Source organism: Vicugna pacos, chromosome 6 (assembly GCF_048564905.1).
Source record: "Vicugna pacos chromosome 6, VicPac4, whole genome shotgun sequence".
In the NCBI taxonomy this organism is placed as follows: domain Eukaryota; kingdom Metazoa; phylum Chordata; class Mammalia; order Artiodactyla; family Camelidae; genus Vicugna; species Vicugna pacos.
Window position 1 is genome coordinate 94,965,941 of NC_132992.1, and position 10,525 is coordinate 94,976,465.

General features: G+C 64.6%; 1 protein-coding gene across 7 annotated transcripts; it reads left to right on the forward strand.

The window, feature by feature from the left end:
- Positions 1-1,779: 1,779 nt before the first annotated feature.
- On the forward strand, positions 1,780-9,264 carry PLD4 (phospholipase D family member 4). 7 transcript variants are annotated; one of them, XM_072963858.1, is made up of 11 exons: positions 1,780-1,898; positions 3,785-3,874; positions 4,200-4,402; positions 5,205-5,388; positions 5,560-5,680; positions 6,151-6,278; positions 6,807-7,007; positions 7,702-7,841; positions 8,009-8,174; positions 8,247-8,343; positions 8,784-9,264. In XM_072963858.1, the coding sequence occupies exons 1-11, from the start codon at positions 1,872-1,874 to the stop codon at positions 8,984-8,986; spliced, it is 1,560 nt and encodes a 519-aa protein (XP_072819959.1). In that variant the 5' UTR covers positions 1,780-1,871; the 3' UTR covers positions 8,987-9,264. The 7 variants fall into 7 exon arrangements, with proteins under 7 accessions (XP_072819959.1, XP_072819961.1, XP_072819965.1 ...); XM_072963860.1 differs by having other exon boundaries at positions 4,206-4,402; XM_072963862.1 differs by lacking the exon at positions 1,780-1,898 and adding an exon at positions 1,922-3,635.
- Positions 9,265-10,525: the final 1,261 nt, after the last annotated feature.

Consider the following 10,525-nt stretch of genomic DNA (forward strand, 5'->3'; position numbering starts at 1 on the left):
GCGTGCTAAGCGTGCCCTCTAGCACTGAGCTACACCCTCCCCCATTTGTTTTTCATTGAAGTATAGTTGATGTACACTATTACATAACTTACACATATACAATATAGTGAATCACAATTTTTAAAGGTTGTACTCCAGTTACAGTTACTATAAAATATGGGCTATGTCCCCATGTTGGACAACTCCTCCCTGCCTTGGGAATCCCGCCCTGAAGTGGGTGTGACAAATGTCGGCCGTGTGACATCTGAGTGGCGACCCCACAGTGTCCCTCACACTGTGCTCTCCACTTTCCACGTGCCCGAGTTTCTTCTAAAAAGAAGAAAACATCTAAGTGAGGCAGCAAAGTGAGAGAAGATACTGCTACGCACAAAGCTGACGATTCAGGAAATGCAGTAACTCCCCAAACCGAGGAGAAAAAGCCAAGTGCACCGCGTGAGCACGGGCGAAGGCACAGACAGGCCTTCGCAGAGAGGGGCACCCGCCCCTCCCACCCCTAGGGCCAGCGGACACACAGCGACATGTGGCTCGGCTCGCAGGCAAGGGCCTGCTCCCAGCAGCCACAGGCGACGCTGACTCACACCCCTGACACCAACCTGAAACGTCAGGCGCCCCAGGTGCGGGAAGGCACGGAGCATGGGGGGACCCACCAGCTGGCACTCTCTTGGAAGGTGAAGATGTGTCCCCATCAGTGGAGGAAACCAAGCCAGCAGACTCGGGCATCCAGCAACCCCGCCAGAGAGCAGAGGCCTCCCTGGTTGTGGCCTGGAGAAGACGGCCAACGCTCAGAGTGTCCAGGAGAAAATAAAGAGATCTGGGGGGCAGTGAGTGGCATTGTCCCCATTCACTTCCCAGCCCACCCACACTGGCCCCAGGACTCCACCCTCAGGAACTGACACCCACCCCAGTGACGTCCTCCCCCCACCCCCGCACCCTGAGGTCAGCACCCTGGACAGGGCCTCGGCAGCCCCTGCCCTGCTGGGGTCTTCCAGGCCGCAGGCACACAACCAGACCTCGCTCAAAGGGAGGGGCTATTCTAAAGGCCCCTGTCTTCTGGGCAACAGGGACTTCTATTCAGGAAGCCCTGGTCGAGGGGAGAGGGGGATGGATGGGGCAGAGGGAGGCAGAGACCCTTCCTGTGAATCCAGGCTGAGCACTAGCAAATGATAGTGAAGCCTGCCCTTTCAGAAAGGCCAGTGAGCCGCCCACCTGCGTTCTCCAGGGTAGAGGCCCTTGCTGCCTCTATTCCCCAGCCTCCCTGCAGCTAGGTGCAGCCACGTGACTAAGTTCTGAATCATGAGCCAGAAGTGGAAGTGCCCTGTGGGACTGCCTGGATGTCTCCTCTGACCTGTCCCTTACATGCTGTTAGGAGCATGAGGCAATGGCTGAGCTCCAGCAGCCATTGTGGGGCAATGAAGCTAGAGTTTGGTTTGATCAACCCTCTAATTGGGAGTTGAGAGCTGGAGGGACCTGGCTCCCAAGGACTGAGGAGCCCACACCATCCCTCGGCTGCCAGCCCTGGCACCTGGTAGGTGAGACAGAGAAATATACAATCTTGCTCAAGCCTTGGCTCCTTGAGTCTCAGTGGTTTGTGCCAAACCAAACTCAGGATACACAGGCCCGTGATTTGGGGGTGGGGGAGGGGGGGAGGGCTTTCCCCTGGAGGTGAAAGTTCTCAGTCCTGCCCTCTAGCTGGCCCACTCAGCTCCAGATGTCCGTTGGGGGCGTGGAGAGAGGTACTTGGGACAAAGAGGAAGTGGGCAGAAGAGGAAACAACAGGCGGTGGGGAGGAGACAGGTGGGCGGGAGGAGAGGCAGCCACTGAGCCCGCCCGCGAGTGCGAGCAGGAGGCCTGCAGTCTGCGGCGGAGCCACGATGAGCATCAGGGCAGGACCCCCAGAGGTGAGTGCCAGTGGGCCAAAGGCCTGGAGAAGGGGGCTCCAGTCCACTGCCCCGTGGCCCTCGGCTGCCAGCAGCCCTGGGCCTAGAGGGTCACCAAGCCTCCAGCTGGGCCTGCAGACCACCTGTTCCTCCCCCAGTTTGTGCAGCCAGGACACCAGGGCCTCAGGGTCTCCCAGCGAGTTGACAGCAGGCCCTCTGCCCCAGCCTGGGCCAGGCAGCTGCGCCCCACACCCCACAGGGCAGGATGTCCCACCTCTTCAGCCGTGACCCCCGATGCCTGCAGGGTCCCACGGCTGCCAGCCATGGGGCTGGGGAAGCTCAGAGCTGTCCCATGGGGGCCTCCCACCCTGTCACAGCCCTGAGATGCCAGCGCTAATGGGTCATCCTTTCCCGACAGCTGGCCTCACCTCAGGGATGCACAGGGTCCCCAGGGCTGCAGCTGCCGAGAGTCCCTTGGGTGGCTGGCACCCTGGGCCCCTGCAGCTCCCAAAGGCCAAGTGGAGGAGATGCCCTCTGGGGATGGGTGGCCTGGCAGGTGCCTTAGACGGGCTCTGCGTTCCAGGTGGGGGCAGCGGGGGCAAGGCTGCTGCGCTCCAGTCTTCCTGTCTGCCTGGGGCCCTGGGCTGTGCTGCCAGGACCCCACCCTGGCCCGCACATCCACTGCCTCTCCTGAGAGTTAATGAAGGGGCCTGGGGAGCCTGTTCACGATGAAGGCCTGATGCGGCACCCCATCCTCCCTGAGGCAGGGAGGGGCGTGGCAGGCCCCTGAGCTCCCCTCTGTGAGGTGGGGGTGGGGAAGCACCCTGACCCCCGCTACGGGGGCTCCCCGACAGGGAGTGGGTGCCGGCCCCCCGGGCCCTGCCTGAGTCTCCCTTTTTCATTCAGTTTCCGGGGCCCCCACCACCCTGTGGTGGTCCTCGCTCAGGGCAGACGCAGCCCCAGGCTCAACTGCTGTGGCCGCCCCTTCCCCACACCGAGGCAGGACAGGGTGTCTGGGAGGAAAGTCCTTCAGAGCCCACGAGGCCAGCTGCACTCACGGGCCTGCAGCACGACCCCAGCCCCAGGCCCAGGCTGCAGGGGCCGCTTCCCCACCGAGGCCTGGAGGGAACAGTTGGCCGCCCGGGCGACCTGGTCACTGGGCGTGGGCCCCTTGCTGCAAGCCAGGGAGAGCACCCTGAGCGCGGGAGCACCCTGCTCGTGGTGGCATTTGAGGCTGCCCTGGGAAAGAGCCCAACTCCAGCCGGGGCCTCAGCCTGGCTTCCAGCTCCTTGTGGAGGTGACCACTCCGAGGGGACAGGACGGATCTTCTGTCCCCAGCTGGCTGTCCCCAGAGTCCTGCTGGAGAGGGAGAGCCCCAGCCAGTGCTTCAGGGTCCCCACTCAGCCCCCAGCCCCCTGAACAGCAGCGCTTTCTCTGTGCCGGGTCTTTGCTGCTGGCCGGCTCCCAGGAGGGGCTGCCTGTCGGCCGGGCCGGGGACCCAGCCCCGGGAAGGGAAGCAGCTGTTTACAGGCCCGAGTTGAGAGGGCCAGGCTCGAAAGCAGAAATGGTATCAGACACGCTGAAGTTGTGGTTGAAACAAGGAACTGAGATTCAGACACCCACACGCCCACCAAGAGGGAGACTGAAAGGGAGAACAGCGGGTCCCACGTGTCCTGGGCACCGGCCGGGAGGCGTACACACGTGCACACGTGCTGGTGACAGGCCCGGGCTCACCAGCCTCAGGTCCACCACCTGCAGGTCGGGCAGGGTGAGGGGCTGATCTTGGGCAGGAGTGGGTGGCCTCTGGGGGTTTGAGTGGGTGTCTGCAGAGGTTCCCATGAAGTGGCGTCCCCAGTGCCCGGCTGCCCAGGCTGGAGCTGCGGGTGATGCCGGGGTGACCCGTGCAGGTGCTGAGGCCTCTGCAGAGCGCACCGCTGGCCCCTGAGTGGCCTGGCTCCACGCCACCCCGCAGCCCGTGGGACAGGGAGGCTGGCACGGTAGGATTGGGGTCCCCAGGGGCAAAGACAGAACCAGCCATGGGGGAACGGGGGCTCCTAGGTCAGTGGACTTCCCGCACCAGCCACATCTCTCTGTCTCAGGGGACCTGGGAAGACAGCCAGTTACCTGTGGCCACAAGGTGGCCCCCAGGTCTCCCATTGCCCCAGCTCCTCAGCGCCATCCTTTCCTACCCCAGTACCCCCAGCCGCAGGCTGCCCTCCTGGGGGCGGGGACAGTCTGTCTCAGCACTGGAGGGGCTGTCGGGCCGCCTGGAGCGGAGCCTGGCCGTGCAGCCTGGGGACCCGGTGGTGACGCCTCCTCCAGTTGCAGGTTCTGGGGTTGCTGGCCATGCTGGGACTGGGCTCCGTGATGCTCACCTATCTCCTGTGGCAACTGCCCCTTCTTCCCACCGCGGGCCGAGCGCACCCCCAGGGAGGGCCTGCCGGGTCCTGGGGCCTTGGCTCCAGCCTGGCTTGGGAGCCCCTGGGAGGGGAGCCCCAGCAGCAGCCGCAGAAGGACTCCTGCCGGTGAGCGAGCCTGTGGGGTCGCAGGGCGATGGGCGGGTTTCAGCTCCAGGTTGCTGCCTGCCTCCCTGCCATCGGAGCACCCCAGGGGGTGAGCATTGCCCTCTGCCATCTCCTCTTGGGAGATGCAGGTTCTGGGGAGGGCAGGCAGCGAGGCTGGGGGAGCTGGGGGGAGTAGGGGCTGGAGCTGGTGCAGGAGATCAGACGACTTGGGGTGCTCTTTGTAGCAAACACAGGCTGCCACCTAGGGACTCTGATGAGGTGGGGAACTCTGGTCCCACCCAGCCAACGCATGGCACAGTCACAGCCCTCCCACCCGGGGGTGGTATCACAGCTCCCCCCGCCACCTCTGCCGGTCCTGCCCTGCTCTGGCATCCTGGAATCCCAGAACCTCCCCAGGGAAGACCCGGCCGTGTGCACATCCTGATGGAGAGAGTGCTCCCCTCCCCTGGCCCAGCCCTTCCCTCTGGGTCAGTTCCGGTGTCTCCCAGGGTATCCGCACCTGCAGGAGCCCAGACCCAGCGGCTGTGCTGGGCTCCGGGGGCGGCGGCTCGGGGTGGGGGTGGCAGACAGGGCCCGGGCTCCGGATTGCTCTGCTCTCACGCACTCCCTGGGAGTCACCGCCCCTCAGGCCTGCCCTGCCTGGTCTGGTCCGCTGTCCCCTCCCTGCACCCTGGCCTGGGATCAGCCCTGGGCCACAGGCCACGCTGGCAGCAGCCCCGCCTACTTGGCCAACTGGGGCCGAGCAGATGACCGAGGCAGTCGGGTGGCTCCTGCATCACACTTGGCCCCGCTCCCTCCGCAGCCTCGTCCTCGTGGAAAGCATCCCCCAGGACCTCCCGTCTCTAACAGGCAGCCCGTCAGCCCAGCCCCTGGCCCAGGCCTGGCTGCAGCTGCTGGATGCCGCCCAGGAGAACATCCACGTGGCCTCCTTCTACTGGTCTCTCACGGGCCCCGACATTGGGGTCAACGACTCGTCTTCCCAGCCGGTGCGCCCCGCCCCGCCCCGGCCCCTGAGGCGCACAGCAAGTCCAGCGGGCAGCACGTCTGTCTGCGAGCTGTGGGCATCAGGGGTGGCCTCCTAGGCGGGGGTCTGGGTCCTTCCTGGTGTGGGGGTGGTGGGCTAGGGGTGGCCTCGCACAGCTGGCCTGCTCTCGCAGGGAGAGGCCCTTCTACAGAAGCTGGAGCAGCTGCTAGACAGGAACGTTTCCTTGGCTGTGGCCACCAGCAGCCCGACGCTGGCCAGGAAGTCCACCGACCTGCAGGTCCTGGCAGCCCGAGGTGGGTGCCTGCCATCCTGGGCCCTGGGCCCTGGGGCTGAGCCCAGGTGACTTGCTTGTGCCCTGGGAAAATCGAGAGCAATGCGGCTGCCTGGGGAGAGGCTGGGAAAGGCTTCCTGTGCCTTCCTGGGACCCCAGCACTGGTTCCAAGGAGCCGGACGTGTTATTTTCCACTGGGCAGAGCACAGGGTGTTGTCCGGGCCCTGCTGAGCCCAGCTGCTTCAACCTGTGTGTGGGTGGAGGCTCAGCCAGGAGCAAGAGGCAGCAGGGACCATCCTCCTAGAGCTGGGCTGCCTGGAGGGACACTGGGACGGTCAATGCCTCTGTTCTCCCACCTGGAATATGGGGCTGATGACAGCAGCGACTTAGTAGGGCTGCTGTGAGCAGAAATGAATCAACCCAACAGTAAAGAGATGAGCACTGGACGCAGCACGAGGTCACTTCACCCCATGGCCCTAAACTCTTGGCCAGGTGCCCAGGTGCGACACGTGCCCCTGGGAAAGCTGACCGGTGGCGTTTTGCACTCCAAGTTCTGGGTGGTGGATGGGCGGCATGTCTACGTGGGCAGTGCCAACATGGACTGGCGGTCCCTGACACAGGTGAGTCCCAGGGCCCCAGAGGGGACCCACCCAGAGCTTGTCCTGTCCTGTGCCCCTGGGGCTCTGCCTGCTGTCCCCACGTGGGCAGCCACCCAACAGAACCTGGGTGACGTAGCCATGCCATTTAACCCCATGGAAAGGCGTTCAAGTCACCTTATGCAGGGACCCATGCAGACAAAGCAGGATCCCTTTTAGGAAAAGCAATGCTTTAAGCACGCGTTAAAAATGGTGATGGCGGGTGTCACTTGGCCACGAAGAATGAGCATTTTCCTTTCTTCTTTGTGCATGTATGTGTTCTCTCTTGTTTTGTTCGGCAATGAACACATATGGCCTTGACCGTTGGGACACAATGCTCAAGACAACTAGGGGCCCACTGGGCACCCCACCCAGCACCCAGTCCACTGCAGGCTCCTGCAGGGGGCGCTGCTGCAGACTGGCCGCCAGTCGGGGGACTGCACCTGCCCAGCATCTTGGCCTGGGTGCTCCCGGCCCGGGCCCCCTTCCACAGCCACTGCCCCGGCCCTGCAGGTGAAGGAGCTCGGCACCATCATCTACAACTGCAGCCGCCTGGCCCAGGACCTGGAGAAGACCTTCCAGACCTACTGGGTGCTGGGGGCGCCAGAGGCAGTCCTCCCCAAACCCTGGCCTCGAAACTTCTCATCCCACATCAACCGCTTCCAGCCCCTCCGGGACCACTTTGATGGGGTGCCCACCACGGCCTACTTCTCAGTAAGGGCAGTTGAGGAGGCCTGTGGGAGGCCCTCCTGCCTGGAAGACACCAGGGCATCTCCTAGGTTCTCAGGGCGATGGCTCGGGGACACCGTGGACGGGGCTGTGGTCTCAGGTCGAGGGGCCAGCTGGCATCGGCAGCCCCAGGGCTGTGCTAGGATGCCAGCACCGCTCCAGGAGAGCACACTGTCATCACCACCCACAGGAGACAGGAGGCCCCGGTAGTGGGGCGTCTGGTGGCCCTGGGGGTCTCTGAACATGCTGTTGGGTGGGGCTTAGGGGGTCCGACTGGAGACGAGGGAGGGTGAGAGGAGGGCCAGCTCATCAGGCCAGTCTGTTCCTCTGCGGGGGAGGGAGGGTGGCTGGGGGTCGAGCTGGTCACGCCCACAGGCAATGCCCCTCCCGCGGGGTACCCTTGTGCTGGTCTGCAGCGGGCACCCAGAGTCAGAGCCAGGATGCTTCTCAGAGGGGGCTGGGCAGGCACAGGGGGCTTCCTGTGGGGTCAGGCTGCCAAGGGCACTCCTGAGGCCCCTGTTTGGAGCCTCCTTCTCTCCCCACCCCGGGCAGTGTGCCCCTTGTCTTCCTCCTGGCTCCTAGTGCCGGAGGGTGATGCATGATGGGAAAGAGCCCATCCAAGAACGCAGCAGGTCGGAACGGGGCCAGCGGTGCCCCAGAGACCTCTCTGCCCACGCAGGCGTCACCACCCGCGCTCTGCCCCTCCGGCCGCACCCGGGACCTGGACGCGTTGCTGGAGGTGATGGGGGGCGCGCGGGAGTTCATCTATGCCTCGGTGATGGAGTATTTCCCCACCACTCGCTTCCGCCACCCCACCAGGTGGGTCAGGCAGGAGCCAGGTGGCGCTGGAGGGGGAGGACTGGCTCTGCGGAGGGGCAGCTCCGGGCTTGTCTCCTCTCCTGCCAGGACCCCTGCCCGCCCAGGGCTCACAGGCAGGGCCCCACTGGCCTGAGACCCCTATGCCTCCCCTTCCTTCCCCTCCCCAGGTACTGGCCGGTGCTGGACACAGCGCTGCGGGCGGCGGCCATCGGCAGGCATGTCCGGGTGCGCCTGCTGGTCAGTTGCTGGCTCAACACGGACCCCAGCATGTTCCCCTACCTGCGGTCCCTGCAGGCCCTCCGCAGCCCCGCGGCCAACGTCTCCGTGGACGTGGTGAGGACCTGCTCCCTGGCGGGACCGGGAAGCAGCCTCCCTGTCCCTGACACACCCTCTTTGCTCCCCAAGAAAGTCTTCATCGTGCCAGTGGGGAACCACTCCAACATCCCATTCAGCAGGGTGAACCACAGCAAATTCATGGTCACAGAGAAGATGGCCTACATCGGTGAGCAGGGGGCTCAGAACCCCTGAGTCCTTGGGGATGCCAACAGAGGGGACAGCACACAGAGGCCACACAAACCCGCGAAGGGGGCCGTGTCCCCACGGCAGTGGCCAGGCCAGGCTGCTGAAGGGGTCAGGTCCTCTCCATGGGAGGCAGCAGCCCAGCTGTCACCCGTCCCTGCAGGGCAGGGGGCCATCTCCAGCACCGAGTCCCAGGGGGTTGAGTTGGCAGGGTGATGCGGGCAGAGTGCCCACAGAAGAGCTGGCTGGCCACCCTGCATCGGAGGGGCTGCGTGGCTGCAGCTGGACGACAGCAGGGCAGCCGGTGTGCCCAGCTGTCTCCAGAGCAGCAGCCAGCGCCATGGGGCTGGGCGGGGCGGGGCAGCAGAGAAGCCCCGGAGGGCTCCGTCTCCCAGCCTCTCTCTCCTGCCCACCCACCTGCAGGCACATCCAACTGGTCAGAAGATTATTTCAGCAGCACCTCGGGTGTGGGCCTGGTGGTCACCCAGAGGGCCTCGGGCACCCGGCCGGAGGGGACCGCTGTGCAGGAGCAGCTGCGGCAACTGTTTGAGCGAGACTGGAGCTCCCCTTACGCTGTCGGCCTGGATGGACAAGCCCAGGGTCAGGACTGTGTTTGGCAGGGCTGAGGTCCAGCCCTTCCTGGCGGGGGGTGGGGCCTGCTCCCCAGCCGGCCTCCCTGCGCGGCTCCCAGTCTGGACTCCAAGCAGCTCCATCCACACAAGCCCTGATGGGGGGCAGGACTGCCCGGCGCGGGACAGGTGCAGACTGTTTTCTCTCCCTCTGCTCTCCAAATCCAGCCCTTCTTAAACCCCCACCTCCTCTGGGGGGTCCTCCAGAATGTCCCTCCCTGACTCCCATAGAGCCACAATCCATGCCCACAAGTGGGGCCTTAAGAAAATACGTGAGCCTTCCTGTCTCTCCGTGTGAGTCCTGTGTGGGGCTCCGCCCCCTCCACAGCCCGAGGCTGGAGTTCAGCCCACCCACCCGTGAGGGACCTGCATCCACGTGGTCATATTGAGGCCGGGCCTGGCATGTGACGTGGGAGCCCCTGACTCACCAGTGCCCAGTCTGGGCCCACAGGAACCCAGGGACCAGTAAGGGGTGGGTGCACAGGAGAGGGGACTCAGACCTGTAAGGGCAGGGCTGCTGTGGCACTCAGGCCTGGCGTGCAAGGGGCCAGGGCTATGTGGGTGGAGTCACGAGGACCTGGGTTTGAGCTGGGGCAGGATGACCCCTGGGGGGATGAGAACTCAGATGCAGCCCCATTGGTGCTCACCGACCCCTGGTCACCGCCTGCCACCGCCCTGCAGAGGCAGGGGCTGAGTCCTGGTCTGACGTCTCTGTTTGGTTCTGGCCCTCCTGCCGGTAGTACCGGTTCAGAAGCCTGTCTCAGCCCCCTGCCCCCCACCTCCTGGTTTTGGACCTTGGCGCAGAGCCCACTTGCCATGGGAAGAGGCCCCCAAGGCCACCCTAGGCTAGAGCTGGGGGCTGGCTCAGAGTCTGAGAGGCCCTGGCCACCGAGGGAGCTGAGTGAGTGGATACCATGCCCATCCTGGGCCACCATGTCCCTGCTCCCAAGTCTGCTCGGCCTCAGAGAGGAAGTTCCTCAAACCTGGCTTGGCTCCGGCCCAGGCCCCCAGGGATCTGGAGAGGGTGCCGTGGGTCCACACAGGCCTGGGAACTGGCCTGTGTGGGGGCTGCAGCCCACCCCCAGCCGCACATCACAGGACTGCACCCCAGGGGCAGCACCTGGACCCACTCTGCTCCGCAGGCCAGCCAGTCACTGTCCAGGAGGGCGCTGTGAGGCAGGCCATGACAGGTGACAGGTGGAAGGCCTACTTCACACACTTTGGGTCTGGTGGCCACATCTCAATGGGGGCCTTGAAGGCCTGCTCCAAAGCAGACCCCCTCCCAGGAGATGAGGCTTGAGAGGCCCAGGGGCCCCTTCTGGGGTGTAAGGGACAGACCCTGCTTCCTGGAACCCACACCCCTGTGACCTCTCCCTGGAGGGTGGGCGATCCCTGCCATGCTTGGAACAAGCAGAATGCACACACATGGTTCTGTGACCCGAGATGGTGACAGTTTTGCTGGGGGTCTGTCCCTTGCTGGTTTGATGAAGGAAGTTCCTAGCTGTGAGCTGTCCTACAGAGAGGCCCGTGTGGCCA